Source organism: Erinaceus europaeus, chromosome 2 (assembly GCF_950295315.1).
Source record: "Erinaceus europaeus chromosome 2, mEriEur2.1, whole genome shotgun sequence".
In the NCBI taxonomy this organism is placed as follows: domain Eukaryota; kingdom Metazoa; phylum Chordata; class Mammalia; order Eulipotyphla; family Erinaceidae; genus Erinaceus; species Erinaceus europaeus.
In genome coordinates, this window is record NC_080163.1 from 98,733,308 (window position 1) to 98,759,113 (window position 25,806).

The 25,806-nt window shown below is 38.7% G+C and overlaps 2 protein-coding genes across 2 annotated transcripts; both read right to left on the reverse strand.

The window, feature by feature from the left end:
* Positions 1-11,374: 11,374 nt before the first annotated feature.
* LOC103118095 (disintegrin and metalloproteinase domain-containing protein 20-like) lies at positions 11,375-13,914 on the reverse strand. Its single transcript, XM_060171655.1, has one exon. It carries the CDS (start codon positions 13,912-13,914, stop codon positions 11,485-11,487), a length of 2,430 nt encoding a protein of 809 aa, XP_060027638.1. The 3' UTR covers positions 11,375-11,484.
* Positions 13,915-22,224: 8,310 nt separating this feature from the next.
* LOC103118096 (disintegrin and metalloproteinase domain-containing protein 25-like) lies at positions 22,225-24,405 on the reverse strand. The gene has a single exon (XM_060171664.1). It carries the CDS (start codon positions 24,403-24,405, stop codon positions 22,225-22,227), a length of 2,181 nt encoding a protein of 726 aa, XP_060027647.1.
* Between the last annotated feature and the right edge of the window lie 1,401 nt (positions 24,406-25,806).

A 25,806-nucleotide genomic window follows, 5' to 3' on the forward strand; every position in this document is an offset into this window, starting at 1 on the left:
TTGGCTCCTGCAGCCTGAGCAAAGATAGCCAATTGTAAGGAGTATCCAAAAAAAAAACCAAAGAAAAACCTCCAAGTAGTTTTTCCCAGGCAGGGGTGAGGCTCTTATTGGTCAGATATTTTGTCACTCAAATAGAGCTCCAGCCACTTGGAAAGAAAGATAGATAGATAGAGAGAGAGAGAGAGAGAGAGAGAGAGAGAGAACTCAGAAAATAAAAGGATTGTAATGACATCCCTGGCAAGCCAGGAATCTTCTTAAACAAAAAAGCTCAGCTGGAAGCCTCCTAGGAGCCACTCTCAGCCCCTGGGTTCTGGTTCTGGAGTGGTGAGGAGGGGTGAGCTTCAGAAGCCATCAAAAGATTTCCGTCCTTTTTTCTCCATTTTCTAACCAACCCAGAAGTAGGCTATGGGACCCCTCCTTGGTGTCACACTTAGAACCCCTTATTCACTCTCCTGCTTACATCCCAATGTCCTACTCTATCCAGTTGCTTTTGATGCAGCTCATGCCAGTAGATATCTCTGAATCACCATTTTGGCTCCGCCCTCCTGTTGGATAGTCTGCCAGCTCCCCCTGGCTTCTGCTTAACCATATGCCTATATAGGGATAGATTTAATCCCATTCAAAGCTTTGGTCTATTTACATAAATCACTTTTACATTTACATAAAGCACCACACTCCCTCCAGGACATTGGTGGTTTAGTGGTAGAATTCTCACCTGCTCCACCCCCTCTCCTTGTCACACCCTGATCCTCTCCTTGTCACACCCTGATCTTCCACCAGTCATTTTTCGCTCCACCCTATCTATATCACATCCTGTTTCCACCCTACTTGGAGAGTATAAAAACAGCTGCTCTTCTGATTAAAGACACTTGGAAATTGCTTTCTGGCTCCGAGAGTTCCAGAGTGTATCTCCTGCAAAGTTAGTGCAGCAGCCTAGATCAGCTCCAGTTGAGTTCTCTCCAACACAGAGAGCACTAGCTCGGGAAGAAGTACCCTCAGGCTACCCTGGCACCCTCCCATCTCCATTTCTTTTAAACATGACCATATCATAGTTAATAAACCATCAACATCTATAGTTCTTATCCAAGTGGCAAAGGGGTTCAAATGAGGGGAGTAAATCATGGACTACAATGCCTAAGGAGACTAACTTGATTTGCTACACAGAAAGGAGATTCATGAGTAAGGGAGAAGATTATTAAAACAATGAAGATGTTGGCATAAAGCTTTTAGAGTCAGCACCTACTCCAAGAAACTAATAATATTAAGCAAATGGTAAACCAGTCAGAAACTTAACAAAAAAAATTAGGGGAAAAGGTAGTCTGATAAAAATCCTTTTCAGATCACAATCATTAAAGTACACCTATATTCTGGGCACACTAAGGTATACACATTTAATACCAATATCTTCTCTGTAAAACACCTGTTATGTGTAATGCTGCAATCAAGATGGTCAAGCAAGGGAAAACAATTTACAAGAACCAGGGTATTGACAAATCTAGGTATGGTCATTGAGTAAAAGTGACCAAACAAACATGCATGCTGAGAAAAACAGATAAATCATTTAAAATACACACAGAGAGAGAGACAGAGACAGAGAGAGAGACAGAGACAGAGACACAGAGAAAGAACATCATATTAAAACCTACGACAATTAAAGAAACTCATGAGAAATAGGTGAGTTCATGAAAGCTGGGGAAAGGGTAGGAAAAATATCTTGAGACAAAGATCACTTGAACAGTGTAGCAGCCCTTAGGAAGCAGAGGGAGCCATATTAGAATGCAGGCTCACCCAGGAAATGTGGGTGACACATTGTTGCTGAGAGTGGCAGCAAAATGAGACTGGCAGCACTCCCATCACTCACTATTTTTCTATCTGAACCAAACCATAGTAAAGTGGAAGACTCTGCTGGGTCACTCCCCACCAAGACAGACAAAAATAAAACCATAGCACTTTCTGTTGCTTGAACAGCAGAAACCACACTCAACCATAACCTGGAAAGAACATTGCTGTCCAAAATCACAGAGACTAAAAATAATATCTGAGTTTGAATTCAGAAAGCATATTAAGAATGAAATTTAAGAGTGAAGCTATAACATAGAAACAGAAGTTAAAGATCTCAGTGATCATGTCACCAAAGAGCTAAAAATTCACAAAGAGAATGTGAAGCAACCATTTGAAGGAGAGGATGTACAGAAGCATACCAGGAATTAAAAAGGAGACCTACTAAATAAAAGAAATTAGCTTGTGGGGAGACTTATCAGGGCTTGTAGATGAAACCATCACACTCTTAAAGTAGAAAGATCCTAAAGATGGAAACATTACCAAAAAGTGAAGCAATTTTCTATGAAATGTCTGATTTCATTAGGAGAAAATAATGTGAATATTATTAGGGTTCCTGAGGATGAAGTTAAAGATATCATATCTAAGGAAATAGTAGGATAAAATTACACACACCTGGGCAATATTTACAACATTGAGGAAGATGAATAAAATCCAAAACTCTTGACTCCCAAAAAGCCCTTTCAATGACCCATCATAGTAACATTATTCAAAAAAAAAGAACCCTGAAGAGATACTGCAGGCTGCTATTAAAAGGAAGAATTCAAGGGGCCAGGTGGTAGTGTAACTGGTGCACTGCATGTAACAATGTGCAGGGACTCACAATCAAGTCCAAGATGCCCATACAGGGGGAAAGCTTTGCAAGTGGCTAAGCAGTGCTACAGGTCTCTCTCTCTGTCTGTCCCTCTCTCTCCTCCCACCTCCACCTTCCCTCTCAATTTCTGGCCATCTCTATACAATAAATTAAAATTTTTGATATACAGATGCAGAACTTTTAGCCTTTCACCAGATTTCTCAACACAAACTTGAAAGGCAAGAAGGAAGAAGAATGACATATTTACAGTACTAGGAGATACAGATTACCAGCTGCAATATTCTATCCTGTTAAACTATCCATTAGTCATGAAAGAGAAATGAAAAACTTCCCTAATATACAAAAACTAAGGAATTTATGACCACCAACCCTACCTTGCAAAAACTACTGAATGGACTCCTACAGTGAAAGTAGATAAGGAACTCGAACTCTAAATTAAGTAATCTGTGGTAGAGTAGAACTGAGAACACAAACAACAACAACAAATGGAGCAGAAAGAAGAAGAAAGCACAGAGTGGTCAATGTCAGTGAAGCAAGGCTAACTAGTAAAGACCTAGACACCAGAATGGAAATTCTGAAATTTCCATCTTTACTTCATCTTCACTGGAACCTGAAGGAAACCTGATGGGTGGGATGAGTCAGGAAGAAAAGTGTAGAAACTGGATGACTTCACTTTTAGGTGAATCTTGGGAGACAGAGTCAGAAAGGGAGAGCACAGGATTAAACTTGAACTGGAAATGCTGTACTGCACCAAAGCAAGGACATCTGGCAAAGGAATAAAATAGAGGTTTTTGAGGAGGGTGCTTTGGAGTCCTTCATGGGATGGGAGGGAGGTTGAGAGTATTTAATAGATTGCTGTTATGCAGAACTGGAAAATCATATACAGGTATATGCAAACAGTAATTCATTAACCATGTCCATGAATAAATAGATAGCAAGTCTAAATTTACCTATTTGCTATACCCAACATTTTTATTATATATATATCAGATAGGGACATAATTGAGTGTATGGAAATTATAAGAGAGTGAGAAAGACAGCTGTAGCATTGCTTCCCTGCTCATGATGCTCTCCCCCTGAATGTGCAGACAGGGGGCTTAACTGGGTCTTTTGTGCACTGTTATGTGTGCTCAACCAAGTGTGCCTCCACTTGACCCCTTGATGATTATGTCTACTCACTGCTCTTTTTGACTAGGTCTCCAGTATTACAAATCTTATATTTAATGAGAGCCATGTATTTTTAAATTGTATTTTATACTTTTTGTCCATCATGCATATAACACTTTAGGGATATCTCCACTCAGCTGCTTCCAGATAAATACTTCTGGAATCTAGTTTGTGTAACTTACAATTCAGCCCATTCGCTTAATTCTTATAATACATTGACTTATTTTTAAAATACTCTGTTACGTTATTTTGTACAGATTGTAATTCACTCACAATACTCTTATTCTTTTCCCATAATCAACATATTTTTATCTATTTTGAAACCATTACTCCTGTCATGTTTCATATGTCTTTCTATAGCTATCCTTGTTGACATAATTTATTTTTTGTTTTCTCTGTCTTGATTTCTTTTCAGAATAACACATATATTTTAAGCACTATCATTATGATAATATTCACCTCCCAGAGACCCATCTCCCAGGGAAAACATAGACACAGATTGGGGTCATGGATCCACCTGCCAATGTCCATGTTTAGCAGAGAAGAAACTTCAGAAGCAAAAGCTTCCACCTACATACCATAAAGAATTTTTTTCCTTAGTCCCCAAGATAAATAAGGAATAGGGAAGTTTTCAGTGAAGGGGATGGGAAATAGGACACTGGTTTTGGGAACTGTATAGAATTGAACTCCTGTTATCTTATAATCATGTCAATCACAACTAAATAACGAATACAGAAATAAAATAAAATATCCTGTATCATTAATCAAGACCTCTACCCTCTTGTCACATAAAAATCCAAAATCTGGTAGGTATACTTGAAGCCACTACATTTGCTTGGATAAACCTCCATATACTGCATCTCTTTCCAAATTATAATAGGATTTTTAAAGAAATGTATATTTTAAGAAATTTCTAAAGAAGGTCTAGGTGGTGGAACACCTGGTTGGATTGCACATGTTATTATATGCAAAGACCCAGGTTCAATCTCCCACTCACCACTTATGGGGGGGTGGGGAAGGATACAAAGGTTCACGAGAGGTGAGTCAGGTCTACAGATATCTCTCTCTTTCTCTACCTCCCCCTCTGATCTCAATTTTCCTCAGTGCTTTCTACATAAAATTAAAAGAAGAAGGAAAAAGAAATGGTTGTCAGGACTGTTGGATTCACTGTGCAGCCACCAAGTTCCTAAGATAAACCTGGTAGTGGTGTGGGAGGGGGAGGTTTTAAACTACCCCACAAAACTTCCAAATTGTAAATGTAACTGCAAGAAAAATAACTCTGAACAGCAGGTCCCAGGGTGTCTAATTTATTAACCTAGCCTTGTACAGTACCTAAGATCATCGGATACTCCTTTTGTTCAACAGAGGTCCTCTGACTAGAGCATATTAAAATTTCAGAGGATTTTTTTTTTTTTTACTCTAGGATCATTGCTAGTGCTAGTTGCCTGCACTACAAATCCACTGCTACTGGAGGCCATTTCCTCCACTTTGTTGTTGTTATTGTTGCCATTGCTGTTGTTATTGGATAGGAAAGGGAGAAAAAGAGGGGAGGGGAAGACCGGGAGAGGGGAAGGTGGACACTTTCAGACCTGCTTCACAACCTATGAAGCAACCGCCTTGAAAGTGGGGAGCCAGGGGCTCGAACCAGGATGTCTGTGCCCATCCCTGTGCTTGGACATATATGTGCTTAACCCAGTGTGCTACTGCCTGGCTCCCAGGAATAATTTTTTGATAGATTAAAAAAATTATCCTTATATGAAAATGTACTTTATCAATATACAATACTTCTTCAAATGCCTGGTGCTTTCAAACAAATAATATTGATATTTTCTATGTTTACTTATCTTTGTCATTTTCATGTAAATTAGAATAATTTTTTCATAGAGAAAAAAGTGAGTACTTATTTTGTGGAGATACTGAGAGAAACTGAACCACAAGGCCTGAAAACTGAACCACAGAAAACTGAACCACAAGGCCTGTTTTACATGTAGTTACAAAAAAAAAAAAAAAAAGATAACATTGAGATACCACAAATACCTCTCCTAGGGATATATCCTAAAGACTAAATCACACACATTTAAAAAGATCTGTGTACACCTATGTTCATAACAGCACAATTCTTAAAAGAGCAAACTTTAAGAATCATGACCCCTGCCAAAAAAAAGAATCATAAGCCCACTTTCTCCAACTCATTCTGGATAGAGGTAGAAGGAATTATGTTAGTGAGATAAGTCAGAAAGACTAGATGAGTGTGGGATGATCCCCCTCATAAACAGAAGTTGAGAAAGAAGAGCAGAAAGGGACATGCAAAGCAGAATTTGACTGAGTTTGGAGTATTGCACAAAAGTAAAAACTCTGAGAAGGGGGATAGATTTTCAGCTTCACTACAAGGGGGTTGGGGCTAGGAATACAGATCTTTGGTGGTACAAGTTGTGTTAATGCACATTATTAATTTATAGTCTTATAATTCACTATTTAATAAATACGATGGGGAAATAGATTGATTGAATGTCTCAAACTTTTTGATGCATAGAAATCAGTTCTTAGTATTTATTCCTTTAATCTAAGCATGTAAGGTGTAAAATTGATTTACTGAATTTTAATTGTGGGCTTAAAGTGTTAGTATATTTCCAATAATGACCTTTCTTTTGAAATATTAAATCAACTATAATCTTAGTGCAAAGAGACCAGAAGCAATTAGCTATATAGGATAGGGATATATGTAAATAGCGTGAAATGACACAAATCATGGCAAAGTCATATGTGATATAGAAAATCCTAACAATGGAACTTTCAAAGTCAACCAAAATCTCAATAACCTTATTATCATAATAACTATCTATTCCCTTCTTAAACCTTAAGACATCAGGAACCTTCCCCATTCTTTATAAAAACCCTTATTTCTCCCAGTCCTGGAACGTCTGTCTGTGGCATGGCTCCTTTTTCAGCAGGCTTTTCTTGACCCATATCAATGATGCTGCATCTTCTGATCTCAGCCTAATCAATGTAACCAGTACCACCTCTGCACATTTCAATTTGAACAGTATCCACAGATTACAGACTGGGGATGTCAACCCTTCAGCTCCAGTACTCTGGTGAGACTGTTTCTTGCTCACAGAACTCTTAAATTCAACTTTATATAATGCACCTCCTAATAGAGCCCTGACACCTAGATATGAACCAGGGCTCAAGAGACAGAGCACATGTACATATGTATCCATATGTTAAGGAAAATATATACCTTAAAGCAAAAGTACACAATCGTTTTCAGTGACCAACATACATGCAGCAAGCAAGTAGAAAGACCTAAACAAGACAACATAAAGTAGCTGGCTAATCAATTAGTTACTACTTAGACCTAGATACCCTCCTCACCTACTTCTGATTTCACTTACCTCAATCACTCCAAGGCTAACCTTGTCAGAAAATGTAAGGACTACAAAACCTGGATAAGGGCAAGAGATTGGTACACTTTAATTATAGCTCTAAGTTCATTTCCCACGTCTACGCTCGACCGGACCTGCCAATATACGCAGATATCTTCACCCACCCTGTCCAACGCTTGACGACTCGTCACCCAATCTGGTCCCCTACGCCTACACTGAACTTCTCTGTTCCAGACTCTTGGAAACAGAGTTGGCAGTCAGCTGAGGTAAAGAACAAACACCTCATCACAGACCCCTGCAAGCGTCAACCCGGCTTTGACTTAGCACATTATGATTGGGCCCTCCTCAATGGCTATCGAACAGGCCATGGCCGGTGCGTGGCTATGTTCCATCGCTGGGGAGCCAGAGACTACCCGAACTGCCCCTGCGGCTACAGACAGACTATGACCCATATAGTCAATGACTGCTACCTCTCCAAATTCAAAGGAGGTCTTGAAACTTTACATCAGGCTCAACCTGACGCTGTTGACTGGCTACGGAAGAAGGGCAAATGCTAGAAGAAGAATTATAGCTCTTTGGCTTACTACCAGGCCACCTTATCTCCTGGGGCCCTTGTCAGGGAATTCTGGGGTTCCCACACAGACATGATGGGCCTAGACCTCTAACAGATCCCTCTCTTCACTGTCACTGGTTACCTCCCTCAGAAAAAACATAATAAATCCTTATGTGGTCCCACATAGGACCTGGACCTCAATGTAGATCAACAATGGGAGGGATGGCCCCATTCTTGGAAGGGAGTATGGGTCAGCATACTCTACCACTCAAACAAGATGGGTCTGGCAATGGTTGAAGCCTAGAACATTCCTAGCTATGACAACAGAATGATAACTCAGATCTACAGGGATACAGAGGTTACGCAGACTCCTGTACTGAAAATGGAACCCAAGTCAAATCTATACGGTTTAAGCTTAATGGTATTTATATATTTTCCCCATATTTGGGAGCTACTCACTTCCCTGATCCAGCTTTCTAGTCCTATTTCCAACCCTGACTCCATGTCCCCAGATAATACTTTTGGCCCACCTTCATATTGTCTGGTAGAATCGGGAAAAAATTAGTAAAGTCATAGGCTCCTTGGAATATACCAAAAAAAGACCTACTAGTCTTTTCCAAAATGGAGACCCCAAGCCTCAATTGCTGTATTCTTACCTTTAGGTTCCAGTTTATTAAACAATTTTTTCTTTTTTACATCCTAATATTTATTCAGCCACCAAGTTTCAGATGCCATCATGATGCCAGTCTGAATCCCTTAGGCACACAATCTCAACAATGTACCCTAGAAACCCGTCTCTCTGGAGCTCTGCACCACTCGGGTAAGAGAGAGCCTGGCTGGGAGTATGGATGGAACTGCCAGTGCCCATGTTCAGTGGAGAAGCAAGTACAAAAGCCAGACCTTCCACCTTCTGCTCCACATAATCATCCTGTGTCCGTACTCCCAGAGAGATAAAGAATAGGAAAGCTTTCAGTGGAATTCTGGTGGTGGCAAATGTGTGGAATTTAACCATTCCTATCCATTGTTTTTCAATATTTTCAATTTTACATATTAAAAAAGAGCTAATACATAGGTTTCCAAGTTAAAAAAATTTCAGAATGCTAGAAATGAATCTACTTAGTTTTTTTTCTCTACATGAAGCTGGTCTATTACAGAACATAACTTACACAAAAGTTTATGTGCCATGCACTCTTCCATTCTTCTCCATTTTGTCATCATCTGGACTTCACAGATAAGATGGTGACTTTTTCAGATAGGAAATGAGAGAGAGAGGGGGAGAGAGAGAGAGAGAGAGAAAGAGAGAGAGAAGAGATGGAGAGGAAAGGGAGAGAAATCACAGTAAAAAAACTTCTCATTCAGTGGGTGGGGGCAGGCTGAACATTAGTTATAAATATAACAAAGCACTACACTTTCCAAGTCAGCTATTTAGCCTAACTATTTTATAGATTTATAATTTTTGATCTTTTTTATTATCTTCATTTATTTGATAGTAACAACCAGAAACAGAGAAGAGTGGGGAGATAGAAAAGAGAGTAATAGAGAGACACTTGCAACCCTGGTTCACCACTCATGAAGCTTTCTTTCCCTGATGCAGGTGGAAAGGGGTCCTTGAACCTGGACCCTTGCACACTATAATATGTGCATCAACCGGGTGCACCATCAAGTGGCACCAAGCCTCACTCTTTAAATAGCTCTTTTATGCTAGGTTATAACAACAATTATACTGGAATTTTATAGCAAGTTTTATGTTGTTATATTTCAAAATTTAAATGAAATCTAAATGTTAATGATCCAAGATGGATAAGAGAAGAGTGAAAAAATTTCCATCCCCTCTAATGTCAGATTCCTTTCTGTGCTTTCCACTGTACCCTGTTAAGTCTATATTAGGGTTCAGTGAAAATAAAGGATATCACAACCCCCAAAAGTACTGTGAGTTGCTCACAGGAATATATAGATGCCTTTAATATGGCTGGATCAAAGTAATGGGTTGGGTTTAAACAAACCTGTAATTACACATAGATCCAGTGACTTAAAACTTCTAACTCTAGGAAGCAACTACAGAAGCCAGACCTTCCACCTTCTGCATCTCATAATAACGTTGGTTCCATACTCCCAGAGGGATAAAGAATAGGAAAGGGTACATGATTGCTCAACAATTTGTTTGCCTTTGTATGTTAACTCTGTTTTCAATCACCAGGTTCCAGATGTCATCAGGATGCCGGCCAGGCTTCCCTGGACTGAAGACCCCACCATGGTGTCCTGGAGCTCCACTTCCCCAGAGACCCACCCTACTAGGGAAAGAGAGAGGCAGACAGGGAGTATGGACTGACCAGTCAACGCCCATGTTCAGCGGGGAAGCAATTACAGAAGCCAGACCTTCTACCTTCTGCAACCCACAATGACCCTGGGTCCATGCTCCCAGAGGGATAGAGAGTGGCAAAGCTATCAGGGGAGAGGGTGGGATATGGAGATTGGGTGGTGGAAATTGTGTGGAGTTGTACCCCTCCTACCCTATGGTTTTGTTAATTAATCCTTTCTTAAATAAAAAAGAAAAAAAAAAGAAAACAACAACAACAACAAAAAACTTCTAACTCTAAAGAGCTGGTTAGCCAAACTGGAACTAAAATGTCAGAAATATTGAGAGGGTCTTGAAACACGGCAATCAAATCATCAAGGGTATGTTTGATTATAGGAACTGATAGTTTCTAGAAAATATTACATTGTGGTGGCTAGACAGTAGCACAGCAGGTTAAGGGCACAAGGCACAAAGCACAAGGGCCTACATAAAGATCCAGGTTCCAGCCCACAGATCCCCACCTGTAGGGGGGTGCTCCACAAGCAGTGAACAGATTTGCAGGTGTCTACTTTTCTCTCCTCCTCTCTGTCTTTCCTTCCTTGATTTATCTCTGTCCTTTCCAACAACAAGAGTAGCTATAACAACTACAACAAGGGCAACAAAATGGGAAAAATGGCCTCCAGGAGCAGTGGATTCATAGGGCAGGCACTGAACCCTAGCAATAACCCTGGAGTCAAAAAATATATATAAATAAATAATAATACATTGCATACATTATATTATATATCAATATATGTAGTATGTTGTGATATGTAATAATGTGTCTATGAAGTAATAGAATTTATGTTATATGGAAAATAAGTCCACAATACATGAATATACAAATTTATACAAAAAAAATGTGTGAGTACATATAAATTAAGGAAATACAAACATACATAGACGTAATCAACAGGATGAAAGTATTAGTGGTATCAAGCTGAGAGTGCTATTTAAATTGCACTGACATGACTAACCTCAAAGATTATGAAGACTTCCAATTGCAATACACTTCCCTTATTGGGAAAAGAAATTAAGGAGAGAATTGGCAGTGGAAATTGTGATTTTTAAATTTCCATTGCCTATGTGACAAAGCTAGAGGACCAAGAAATGTGTTTAATTTAGACCAAGATATAGCAAATTGAATACACATATACACCATCAATGAGCTAATTCTTTGCTTCAGAGGCAAAAAGAGAGTCTAATGAAAAAATAATACACAATTGTTGAGTGTTAATATGCTAAAAAATAGCATATTTTCTGAATTATTTAATGGAGAATATTTATGATGCCAAACAATACAAAAATCTGTGATTTTTCTATCAATGAAAGTTGACACATGTTGCAACATTTCTATTTCTGGGAAGCTAGATATGATACATAGAAAAGTTCATAATTTTTGGGATTTCTGTCTTTGTGACTTCTGTGTTTGCAATCCTTTCTGATTCATAGATGCAGATTTTGCTATTTTAATTGGAGCTGAAGATTTTTCTTTCACTTTAAGCTGATTACTTTCTTTTGGTTCAATAATCCCTACGTGCTTGGTGGACTTTGTCTCTTTGGTGATTTTAGAATCTTCCTTCCTGTTGCTCTCTGTGATGCCTTTGGTCTTACCCATTTTTCTTGTACTAATGGTCTCTTCAGCATCCTTCATTAATTTTCTTCTTTCACAGTACTTCAAACCAGCTAAAATTAATGCAACTAGCAAAAAAAGTATTAAACGAAGCAACCAAAATAGTCTTATACTTGTTTCAATTATTTTGGGGGCTGGGCCACTATCAACACTACCTCCAAGTCCTGGATGTTCGCAGTTGGGGGGACTCCATCCTAGATTGCAATGGCAGTGGTCTTTATTGTTGCAGATTCCATTCATTTTACAGAACTCACTTGAACAAGGACTTGTCAGGTCTGACATAGGGACACACTTCCTTTCAATGCAGATATGCTCTGCACCACATTCTGTGCCATCTTTCACTTCACCAATATCAGGAATAGTCATCCCAAAATGGTAGTCAGTGCCCCAGCAGTTGATGCCATCAAGAGAAGTCCAATGCACAGTACTGTGATTACTCAGAAGAGGAATTTTATTCACATTCACACACTGAACCCTTCCACACAGTATATTTTGAACATCACATTGTATATAAATGTGTTCACGGAAGCCACAGTGACCAAAACGGTCACCTCGGGTATTCACCTCTTGGTAGCATCTGTCATTTGCACTCTTGGCTCCTTTACCAAAAATTTTCCCACACTGTTCATCACGATTATTGCATCTCTTTTCATAGCAGTAACCACCTGGGCATGGCATGCCCCCCTGAACATACACATCCTCTGGACAAAGATAGGACGTCCCATTGCACCATTCTGGGAGATCACATATGTTTTCGGCTGCTCTACACACTGTGCCTGCTGGCAAGATCTTGCAGTCTTTGCAGCAAAGCCCAGAGGCACAGTTAGCCCCAGGTCTCAGAGTGCAGTTTGATTGACAACATGGATCTTTTGCACACAACTTTAAGGAGCCACAGTCACATTCTTCTTGTGGCTCAGTCACATGGTTTCCACAACGTGGGTATGTGAAGACTTGATCATGACTTGGTGGACTGTGTAAACACTTTCTTTTCTGGGTGGTAACACCCCAAAAGTAGTCATAACTGCAATTGCTGAATTTCGTTGCATTCATTAAACTAGGAAACATTACGCAGGCTGAATCACCACATGTACATGTGTCATTACCATAATTATCATGACGCATCCCCATATTGTGGCCCAGCTCATGTGACACAATATAAGCAAATTCTTGCAGCTTGTCATTCGTAAAGCTGTCAGATCCACAATTAAAGTTTCTTTCACATACTGCTCCTACATATGCTAAGCCAAGGAGAGTATAGTAATTTTCATTTACAAAAATATGAGCAACATCATGTGGCACACGATTAGCAAAGCTGGTTTGCTTCCATCTGCAAAAATCTGATAAGAGATTACTCATGTCATTTGTTGCCATGGGATTTTGGTTAGTCCAGATCTCAAGTCCAGTTAAAATCACCTCCACATCCAGTGATTTTAAAAAGAAATCTATTCCATTCAGAACAGTGCATACATCAGCATACACATTTGAAACATTGCTGTTGCTATGAACATACCTGTTGTGATCCACCACCAATCCCAGTTCTAAATACCGCCTGTGGGTCCACCAGCCTTCATACCCACTCTGCATCAAAGTGGCATTGTCACTCTCCAGAGACTTTAGCTGCCATTCTATTTCTTCATCTGTTAACCCACATCTCAAGGGTGGGGATGTATCCTTGCGTTGCATCCTGTACACCAGGTGTTCAAATGTATCAGGATGATTTCGAGGTTTGATTTCATAAGCAATGTCATGTGTCTGGAGCATTCCTCTAAAACCACCAAAACAGCTACTGAGGGCCACGAAGGACTCTGGGTCTCCCTCCACATATCCATGGTAGAAACAGTCACTCTGGACAAAGGGTTGGTCCTCAAGGAGAACACCCTGGTCTGTGTAGGTGAACACTGGCATGTGTCTAGCCAGCAAATTCTTGTTGACTTTCATGTGGATGATGTGTGTCTGGCCTCCAAAACGCAAATTGTAAGAAGTCCAGCCTGGGGGCCTCATGCTTCCACCAGTGCTTGTTATCTTCAAGGGTATCACCACTTCTGGGAGACCTTGACTTTGAGAGTGCCCAAAGTGGGACAGTCCACAATGGAATAGAAATATCTTCATCCAGAACAGCAGGGCTGTATGCCTCATATGTACCAAGGCCTCAGCCACAGCCATTATGCAGCCAGCATTTGGAGCCATTGGTGACAGCTTCTAGGGGGCAGGGCAGGAAGCATCACTATTCGGTCTCTTCTGTGAGAAGGCTCTGTGCAGTGCTGACTTTGAATGATCTTCCTCTGGGTGTAGTGTCAGACCAACAATATGAGTATCCTATAAATAATACAAAAAAAGGCAGACTGGAGTAGGATTATGAAGTAGCCATAAAAAGGCATAAGAGGCAGCCAAAGTAATTTGATAAATAGAATTATCATTTGGCTTCAGATATGAATGATTGCACTGTATTTCATTTGATCTGAAAGCATTTTGAAATAGAGTGATACTATGAGAGTAACAATAAGTGTGACAAGTTGACACTTGTTGAACAGAATGAAGGGCATTTATGTTATTTTGCACTATGCTAGTATTTAAATATATAAGCATATTTGAGCTTTTATGCAGCTAACACACACACACACACACACACACACACACACACACACACACACACACACACGTTGTCAGTGGGCTTATCGCTAGGGCTTAGTGCATGCACAATGTGCCCACAGCTCCTGGATGCCATTTGTTTCCTTGCTCATCATTTGTTTCTTACTTTTTAAAAATAAAAATGGAAATAATTGGGCATGACCGAGCTAGGATACCTGCAATACTGTTCACCTCTTCTGAATGGACCCCCTCCCTATATTTGTGACCTGGCAGCATGTGTCTGGGTATCTGTTTTGGCCACATATGAACTCTTACCAGGTGTGCCAATGCCTGTACCAATATGGTATGGTCTTGCAGAAATGGTCATGATTGATCTTGCTTAGAGTATGGACTATGTATCACTATGTGGTATAAATACTAGTCTTCCTATTAAATTTTGAATGACAAATTACATATTTCCACTATTAGGGAGAGATGAAACAACATAAATACATCAATATTTTCATTTTTATAAAATGACCTTCTAAAATTATAACATTATTTTTAATTTATTTAATTATTAATATTATTTTTTTTACCAGAGAACTGCTCAGCTCTAGCTTATGAGGTATGTGGAATTGATCCTGTGACTTTAGACTCTCAGAAATGAGAGTCTATTTGCATAACCATTATGCTATCTCCCTCACCCCCAAATTTATAACTAATTCTAATTACCTTCTAAACTTATTTCAATTTGTGAAATAAGGTACCATTGGTTTTCATATGTTTTTGTGTTTTTTTGTGTGTGTGTGTGTGTGGAATTAGGCCTTTGCATGTGCATACTTTGTTTTTTAATAATCTCATCCCTTTCGTTGCAATTATTTTCCAATCAATGATGGGATATTGTTTCCTCAATAATGACAGCAACATTTGCTTTATGTTTATTCTCAAAAATAATGTTATGCTATTTATCCTACTTAACAATCCACCCAACAGTCCCCATTCTCAGAATCCCAGTTGGAGAAACAGATCTAACATCTGATGATGACAAACTTTGTTTACCAAAACCTCTTCCCAGTAATTAAACTGGTAATCATCTCAATCAATAAATCTTAGTCTTCTACCACTGCTATACCAATTCTGCACTAATCTCAAAGACTGACCATCATATCTACTCATTAATGTTTATCCAAACATAATTTTATTCACACTCCAAGTTTTTATGTTTATTTCATAATAATAAATATACTAACAATAAAAACTAACTAAGAAGTGTATTTCAGCTTTAGAACCATTTTCAGTAAAATTTATCCATTGACCTATTTCCACTACCTATACTTTATCGCCCTATTTTCTTACATAGAAAAAATAAAGCACAGAAAAAAGAAAAGAAAAAATAAAGCACAACTTTAATACTACATCAAAATCTTATCTTCAAATAATCAAGTACATGAGGGAATCAATTTAATTTAATTTGATAGTTTTGGAAAGATTTATCTGTCTATTTTTCATTTTAAAAAAAAGACAGAAAGAGGAGAAAAAAGAAAAGAACATTGCTCAGCTCTTATATATGTGGTTTGTAGAATAAAATCTGAGCCAGTTTCTGTCACACCCTGATTTTCACCAGTCACTTTTCTCTCCACCCTCTCTATATCACATCCTGTTTCCACCCTACTTGGAGAGTATAAAAACAGCTGCCCTTCTGATTAAAGACACTTGGAAATTGCTTTCCGGCTCCGAGAGTTCCAGAATGTATCTCCTGCGGAAGTTGGTGCAGCACGAGTTCCTGATCCCTTTCCCACACAGCAGCCTAGATCAGCTCCAGATGAGTTCTCTCCAACCCAGAGAGCACTAGCTCGGGAAGAAGTACCCTCAGGCTATCCCGGCAAGTTTCCTAATGCTGAGTTATCTCACTGAACTTCAACTCATTCCCATTCAATTGTTTAGTCTCAAGTTTAAACAAATTAGATTGATCCTTATTTTCTTGCTTTCACGATGCCATAACAAACTTTCAAAAAAATATCTGGGAAATAAAAGGGTCTCCTTAGTGGGATGCATTGGATCGACCTTCTCGTGGTGCATCCCGTGAGTACCCATTCATTGGGGAAACTGACGATCCTTCCTAGCCTACTGAATCCACATGGATCCCAGTCACTTTCAAAGCCAGCAACAAGCAGCTCCTGACAGCTTTCAACCTGACACTGTTGACTGGCTACGGAAGAAGGGCAAATGCTAGAAGAAGAAGAAGAAGAAGAAGAAGAAGAAGGAGAAGGAGAAGGAGAAGGAGAAGGAGAAGGAGAAGGAGAAGGAGAAGGAGAAGGAGAAGGAGAAGGAGAAGGAGAAGAAGGAGAAGGTAAAATAAAATTAGAGATATTGAGTCTTTCACTTTGGTGCAATACACCAACTCCAGTTCAGGTTCTACTTACTGAAGATCAGTAAAGTTTATTTTGAGAAAAATATTTCTATATTGTGGTTATATTATTAGGGTTCTGATCTGCTCTCCAGATATCTTCTGATATATACATGGTTAAATACTTATATTAGACATTGTAATAAAAATAAATTATTTATGAACAATGTAATGTGTTTGAGAAATATTAATTGATATAAATAAGTCCATAAGAATTTATTTGTAGGATTACAGCTTGTAAGCAACTAATAGGAAAATGAACTTCAAGTATATGTGAACTAGACTTCACTTGTCTTCATAACACCATTTTGTGCAATGATTGCAGGAACACACCTCCTGAGAGGATATAACATTTTCATTCATGATATGATATACTGTGAGTGCCTTACAAAACTTCAAAGTGCCAGATACAATTTTTTTCATCTTGACAGCTTTATCAAATTTGTAAATCTCTGTACCCTAGTAAACACTCCCCTTTTATATTTATAACCTAGTTTACTATTTCTCAACATATAAGTAGCAATCTTTTTAAAGCCCAATTCTTCAACTATTAATTAAATTAGCATGGGATAGGACATAATGAAAATTAAAGATCCTCAAAATCAGAAAAATTGACGGTTGTGTTTTTTTTTTCATATGTACAATAATTTTCCTGCTTTTCCCATATAGAGATTAGTTCTTAAATCACTTACCAACAGAAGTATGAATCATTCTCATGATATTTCCCAACTACAACCCTGTCATAGAGAGTTAGTACAACCAGTGTCTATGGATAAACATGTTGACATTTTTAAATGACAAAAAAGCCCCTTTTCCTTTCATCTCTCATCTTATTATGATCTAGTTTAACTTCTTAGCAACAAGACTTACAATTCTATAGACCATGGCAACTGGCTAGTGGTTCTCCCAACTCTGACTTCATTAACTTCATCAACTTTATCATTCTACTCATTTGTATGAATGAAAAATAACTTTAACTGAACTGTGTATTCTTTAATTATAGTATAAGGACTTTGGTTTCAGTACTGCTGGTATACATGTGATTTTTTGTATTCCATGGAGAGATTTACCATGATTTAAACTGATTTTCAGGAAACCCATAATTAGTGGGCAGGGATAGAATATTGATAGAGCAAGGAACCTGAAGGGAGAGATACCTGGTTTGATCCTTGGTGCTCCACATACCAGTCTGGGATTCTTGGATTTTCACTCTTGGTCTCTCTCTCTCACTTACTACAGATAACTCACTCTTTCTCATCTGAAATAAACAAAGTCAATAAGTCTTACAAAATGGAATCCACGCTCAGTAATTATAGATGAATTTCTCTATTGACATTTACCTGTATGAGATATATGGCACACTTGATTTACATATGCTTAAAGTCCTTAAGAAGTATGTTACTCACATATATTATAAAATAATTACCACAACAAATGAGTTACTATCCAACATCTTATTTAAATCTAATAAATTAATTTAAGTTTACTTGTGATGATAACTCCTGGGATGTTCTCTAAAATTTTTATATGTAACATGTATCTATATTGTGACATAATACTATGCTTTATATTCTTAGTAGTTATATTAAAAGTTCAAGTTTTTAAAAAATTTTATTAATAAAAAAGAAACACTGAAAAAACCATAGGATAAGAGGAGAACAATTCTATACAATTCATCCCCCCCCAACCAGAACTCTGCAACACCTCCCCTCTCCTGATAGCTTTCCTATTCTTTAACCAACTGCTGTTGGATTGCATAGTGTGGGGGAGAGAGAAGAGATCAGGTACTCATGGCAGAGCGGGAACACAATGCTTTATTCAAGGGGACACCCAGGGTTGGGTGTGGGCACAGTGGTTTAGGCCAAGTGGAGTTAGCAAAATGGCTGCCTCCCACTATGCCCTCCAGCCCTTCTCCAGAGAAAATAAAGCGAAACCAGAACAGCAGCAGGATATATAGGGTAAAGAGGGAAGTGGCAAGTCAGGAAGTGGCAAGTTAGGAACTGGATTGGCTAGGAAAGGGGGTGGAAAGAGGCAAAAGGCATGCTGGGAAAGTGGAAGCATCCTTAGCAACTGATGGAATGGTTTTAACTGAATTAGCAATACCTTGAGGGGATAATGTGGTGGGGATATTTCAGGCAAAACAATTAGTAAAGTCATAGACCCCTTGAAATATACCAAAAATAGACCTACTAGTTTTTTTCCAAAATGGAGACCCCAAGTCTCAATTGCTGTATTCTTACCTTTAGGTTCCAGATTAGTAAACAATTTGTTCTTCTTTACATCTTAATGCTTATTCAGCCACCAAGTTGCAGATGTTAACATGATGCCAACCTGACTCCCCTGGGCACACAACCTCAACAATGTACCCTAGAAACCCATCTCTCTGGAGCTCTGCTTCATTAGGGAAAGAGAGAGACAGGCTAGGAGTATGGATGGAACTGCCAATGCCCATGTTCATTGGGCAAGCAATTACAGGAGCCAGAACATCCATCTTCTGCTCCACATAATCATCCTGTGTCCATACTCCCAGAGAGATAAAGAATAGGAAAGCTTTCAGTGGAACTCTGGTGATGGCAAATGTGGAATTTAACCATTCCTATCCATAGTTTTTTTTTGATATTTTCTAAATTATATGTTTTTTTAAAAAAAGAACTAATAAATAAATAAATAAGTCTCCATGTTAAGAAAAAATTCAGAAGGCTATAAATGAATCTACTTAGTTTTTTTTTTTTTCTCTCTCTCTCCCTACAAGAAGCTGGTCCACTACAGAACATAAACTACACAAAAGTTTATATGGAATGCACTCTTTGGTTCTTCCTTCTTGTTGTCATCATCTGGGCTTCACAGATCTGAGATGACTTTTTCAGATAGGAAAGTAGAAAGAGAGAGAAAAAGACACAGAGAGAGAGGAAGAAAAGAGAGTGATCACTGTAGCAAACCTTCTCAATTCAGTGTGTGGGGGGCAGGCTGAACATTAGTTGTAAACATAACAAAGCAGTGCACTTTCCATGTCAGCTATTTAGCATCACTCATTATTTTATATTTTTATAATTTTAAATGATTTTTAAAAAATTTTTATTATCTTCATTTATTTGATAGAAACAGCCTGAAACATCGAGGAGTGGGGAGATAGAGAAGAGAGTACTAGAGAGACACCTGCAACCCTGGTTCACCATTCATGAAGCTTTCCTAATACAGGTGGGAAAAGAGGCCTTGAAAGTGGATCCTTGTGCACTATAATATGTGCATCAGCCAGGTGTGCCACCACGTGGTCCCAAGCCTCACTCTTTAAGTAGCTCTTTTATCCTAGGTTATAAAAACAATTATACTGGAATTTTATAGCTAGTTTTATGTTGTTATATTTCAGAATTCAAATGAAATCTAAATGTTAATGATGAGTCCAAGATGAGAAAGGGAAAAGGGAAAAAATTTTCCATCCCCTCTAATGTCAGATTCCTTTCTGTGCTTTCCACTGTACCATTGTTGTGCCCAGAAGTTCGAGTCCTGATCTCACACAAGGAAGACCAGCATCACATGCAATAGCAAGAGCCTTTATTAGCAAGCTTAAGCTTGGGCGCTGACACCCTTCCACACATGGGCAGAATCTGCTGCAGAGGACCCGGCAACATTGTTGCTCTCGGCTTTTTATAGTACACAGAACAAGAGCGGTTGTTTCAGTTTAATGGCTGTAAGGGCTAGTGTTGGTTTGAGCGGTTGTTTCAGTTTAATGGCTGTAAGGGCTAGTGTTGGTTTCAATATAAAAGTCTCTAACCAGTAGCAGTTGGTTCCAGTGTAACAGTCTCTAAGAATTAACAGTCTCTAATCTCCACATTCTAATCTCCACACCATGATAAATCTATATTAGGGTTCAGTGAAAATAAAGGAAATCACAACTCCTGAAAGAACTGTGAGTTACTCACAGAAATACACACACACACACACACACACACACATACACACACACACACACACACACACACACACATATATATTCCATTAATAGGGCTGGATCAAAGTAATGGGTTGGGTTTAAACAAACAGCAATTACACATAAATCCAGGGACTTAAATCTTCTAATTCTGAAGAGGTGATTAGCCAAACTGGAACAAAGATGTCAGAAATTTTGTGAGGGTCTTGAAATACGGCAATCAAATCATCAAGGGTATATTTGATTACAGGGACTGATAGTTTCTAGAAAATATTACATTGTAGGGGCTAGGCAGTAGCACAGTGGGTTAAGCACACATAGCACAAAGCACAAGGTCCTGCATAAAGATCCCAGGTTCCAGCCCCCAGTTCCCCACCTGCAGGGTATCACTTCACTAGCAGTGAAGCAGATAATCAGGTGTCTATCTTTCTTTCCTCTCTGCCTTCCCCTACTCAGTTCCTCTCTCTCCTATCTAACAACAAAAATAGCTGTAACAACAATAACAACTACAACAAGGGCAACAAAATGGGAAAATGGCCTCCAGGAGCAGTGGATTCATAGTGTAGGCACTGAGCCCTAGCAATAAGCCTGGAGGCAAAAAGTATATATACATAAATAATAATACATTGCATACATTATATTATATATCAATATATGTAGTATGTTGTGATATGTAACAATGTGTCATATGAAATTATAGAATTTATGTTATATGGAAAATAATTCCACAGTACATGAATACACAAAATTACATTAAAATAATGTATGAGTACATATAAATTAAATAAATACAAACATACATAGAGGTAGTCAACAGAATGAAAGTATTAGTGGTACCAAGCTGAGAGGCCTATTTAAATTGCACTGATATGACTAACCTGAAAAATTATGAAGACTTCCAATTGCACTCACATCCCTTATTGGCAAAAGAAATTAAGGGGAATTGGGTGGTAGCGCAGTGGGTTAAGCGCACATGGCGAGAAGCACAGGGACCCTGGTAAAGATCCTGGTTCTAGATCCAGGCTCCCAGCCTGCTTGGGTGTAGCTTCATGAGCAGTGAAGTTGGTCTGCAGGTGTCTATCTTTCTCTTCCCTTCTCTGTCTTCCCCTTTTCTCCCCATTTCTCTCTGTCCTAGCCAACAACAACAACATCAATAATAACTACAACAATAACTACAACAATTAAAAAAAAGGGCAAGAAAAGGCAAAATAAATTTTAAAAAATAAAAAAAGATAAATTAGGGAGAGAACTGTCAGTGGAGGTGTGATTTTTTTAAATTTCCATTCTCTGTGTGATAAAACTAGAGAAAAAGAAATGTGTTTAATTTAAACCATGGTATAACAAAGTCAATACACATATACACCATCTATTAACTATGCCTTTGCTTCACAGACAAAAAAAAAGAGTCCAATGAGAAAATAATACACAATTGCTGAGTGGAAATATGCTAAATAATAGCATATTTTCAGAATTATTTAATAGAGAATATTTATGATGCTAAACAATAAAAAGTCTCCAGGATTTACTAATGAAAGTTGACACATGTTGCATCATTTGTTTCTGGGAATCTAGATATGATTTATAGAAAAGTTCATAATTTTAGGGACTTCCGTCTTTGTGATTTCTGTCTTTGCAATCCTTTCTGATTCATAGATGCTGATCTTACTATTTTAGATGGAGTTGGAGATTTTTCATTCACTTTAGGCTGATTACTTTCATTTGGATCAATAATCCCTATATGCTTGGTCGATTTTCTCTTTTTGCTGATTTTAGTGTCCTTCCTGTTGCTCTCTGTGATGCTTTCAGCCTTATTTGTGTCCTTCCTGTTGCTCTCTGTAATGCTTTCAGCCTTATTTATCTTTATTGTTTCACTGCTCTCTTCAGCCTCCTTCATTACTTCTCTTGTTTCACAGTACTTCAAACAAATCAAAATAAAAGCAACTAATAAAAAAAGTATTAAACGAAGCAACCAAAATTGTCTCATACCTGTTTCAATTATTTTGGGTGCTGGGCCACTATCAACACTACCTCCAAGACCTGGACCTCCACAGTTAGGGGGACTCCATCCAAGATTGCAATGGCAGTGGTCTTTATTGTTGCAGACTCCATTCATTTTACAGAACTCACGGGAACAAGGACTTTTCAGATCTGACATAGGGACACATCTCCTTTTGATGCAGATATGCTTTGCACCACATTCTGTGCCATCTTTCACTTCACCAATATCAGGAATAGTCATCCCAAAATGGTAGTCAGTGCCCCAGCAGTTGATGCCATCAAGAGAAGTCCAATGCACAGTACTGTGATTACTCAGAAGAGGAATTTTATTCACGTTCACACACTGAACCCTTCCACACAGTATATTTTGAACATCACATTGTATATAAATGTGTTCACGGAGGCCACAGTGACCAAAACGGTCACCTCGTGTATTCATCTCTTGGTAGCATCTGTCATTTGCACTCTTGACTCCTTTACCAAAAATTTTCCCACACTGTTCATCACGATTATTGCATCTCTTTTCATAGCAGTAACCACCTGGGCATGGCATGCCCCCCTGCACATACACATCCTCTGGACAAAGATAAGATGTCCCATTGCACCATTCTGGGAGATCACATATGTTTTCGGCTGCTCTACACACTGTGCCTGCTGGCAAGATCTTGCAGTCTTTGCAGCAAAGCCCAGAGGCACAGTTAGCCCCAGGTCTCAGAGTACAGTTTGACTGACAACATGGATCTTTTGCACACAACTTTAAGGAGCCACAGTCACACTCTTCTTGTGGCTCAATCACATGGTTTCCACAGCGTGGGTATGTGAAGACCTGATCATGACTTGGTGGACTGTGTAAACACTTTACTTGCTGGGTGGTAACACCCCAAAAAGAGGCATAACTGCAATTGCTGAACTTTGTTGCATTTACTATACCAGCATACATTATGCATCCAGTAGTATCACCACATGTACATGTGTCCTTATCATGAGTTAACCCCAAATTGTGGCCCAGCTCATGGGTCACAATATAAGCAAATTCTTGCAGGTCATCATTTATAAAACTGTCAATTCCACAATTACTTTTTCTTTCACATACTGTTCCTACATTTGACTTACCAAGGATACCAGAGTAATCGTGATTTACAAAAATATGAGCAACATCATGTGGCACACGACTAATAACGCTGGTTTTCTTCCATCTGCAAAAATCTGATAAGAGAGTAGTTATGTTATCTGTTGGGATGGGGTTTTGGTTAGTCCAGATCTCAAGTCCAGTTAAAATCACCTCCACATCCAGTGATTTTAAAAAGAAATCTATTCCATTCAGAACAGTGCACACATCTGCATACACATTTGAGGCATTGCTGTTGCTATGAACATACCTGTTGTGATCCACCACCACTGCCAGTTCTAAATACCGCCTGTGGGTCCACCAGCCTTCAAACCCACTCTGCATCAAAGTGGAATTGTCACTCTCCAGAGACTTTAGCTGCCATTCTATTTCTTCATCTGTTAACCCACATCTCAAGGGTGGGGATGTATCCTTGCGTTGCATCCTATACATCACGTGTTCAAATGTATCTGAATGATTTTGAGGTTTGATTTCATAAGCAATGTCATGTATCTGGAGCATTCCTCTAAAACCACCAAAACAGCTACTCAGGGCCACGAGGGACTCTGGGTCTCCCTCCACATATCCATGGTAGAAACAGTCACTTTGGACAAAGGGCTGGTCCTCAAGGAGAGCACCCTGGTCTGTGTAGGTGAACACTGGCATGTGTCTAGCTAGCAAATTCTTGTTGACTTTCATGTGGATGATGTGTGTCTGGCCTCCAAAATGCAAACTGTAAGAGATCCAGCCTGGGGGTCTCATGCTTCCACCAGTGCCTGTTATCTTTAAGGGTGTCACCACTTGTGAGAGACCTTGACTTTGAAAGCACCCAAAGTGGGACAATCCAAAAAGAAATAGAAATATCTTCATCCAGAAAAGCAGGGCTGTATGCCTCATATGTACCAAAGCCTCAGCCACAGCCATTATGCAGCCAACATTTGGAGCCATTGGTGACAGCTTCTAGGGGGCAGGGCAGGAAGCATCACTATTCGGTCTCTTCTGTGAGAAGGCTCTGTGCAGTGCTGACTTTGAATGATCTTCCTCTGGGTGTAGTCTCAGACCAGCAAAATGGGTATCCTAAAAATACAAAAAAAAGACAGACTGGAGTAGGATTATGAAGTAGCCATAAGAAGGCATAAAAGGCAGCCAAAGTAACAATAAATGTGACAAGTTGACAGTGAACAGAATGAAGGGTTTGCGTTATTTTGTACTATGCTAATATTTAAGTATATAAGCATATATGAGCATTTCCACAACCAAGGACCACACACACACAAAAAAAAAAAAAAAAAAAAAAACATATTGTCACTGGGATTATCACTAGAGCTTAGTGCATGCACAATGTGCCCACAGCTCCTGGATGCCATTTGTTTCCTTGTTCATCCTTTGTTTCTTTCTTCTTAAAAATAAAAAAAAAAAAAACAATTGGACATAGCCAAGCTAGGATACTTGCAATACTGTTCACCACTTCTGAATATGTGTGACCTGGGAGCTTGTGTCTGGATTTTTGTTTTTGGCCACATGTGAACTCTTATCAGGTGTGCCAATGTCTATGCCAAAATTGTATGGTCTTGATGAAATGTTCATGATTGATCTTGCTAGAGGATGAACTATGTATCACTATGTAGTATAAATACTAGTCTTCCTATTAATTTTTGAATGATAAATTATATATTGCCCCTAGTAGGGAGAAGAAAAATATAAATATATCATTCTTTTTCATTTATATAAAGTAACCTTCTAAAATTATAACTTATTTTTTAATTTAATTTAATTAATTATTATTTTGCCAGAGAACTACACAGCTCTGGCTTATGTGGTAAGGGGAATTGAACCTAAGACTTTAGAGCCTGAGAATGAGTCTCTGTTTGCATAACCATTATGCTCTCTCCCTTGCCGCCAAATTTATAACTTACCCTAATTACCTTCTAAACTTATTTCAATTTGTGAAATTGCAATAGCAAGGTACCATTGGTTTTTATGTGCTTTTGTAATTTTTTTTTCTTGTGGAGTTAGGCCTTTGCTTGTGCACACTTTAATTTAACCTGATCCTTATTTTCTTGCTTT

Bases quoted from the DNA above. Each gene is read 5' to 3' on its own strand.
- LOC103118095 (XM_060171655.1), bottom strand. From the start codon at position 13,914: ATGGCTCCAAATGCTGGCTGCATAATGGCTGTGGCTGAGGCCTTGGTA.
- LOC103118096 (XM_060171664.1), bottom strand. From the start codon at position 24,405: ATGCCAGTGTTCACCTACACAGACCAGGGTGCTCTCCTTGAGGACCAG.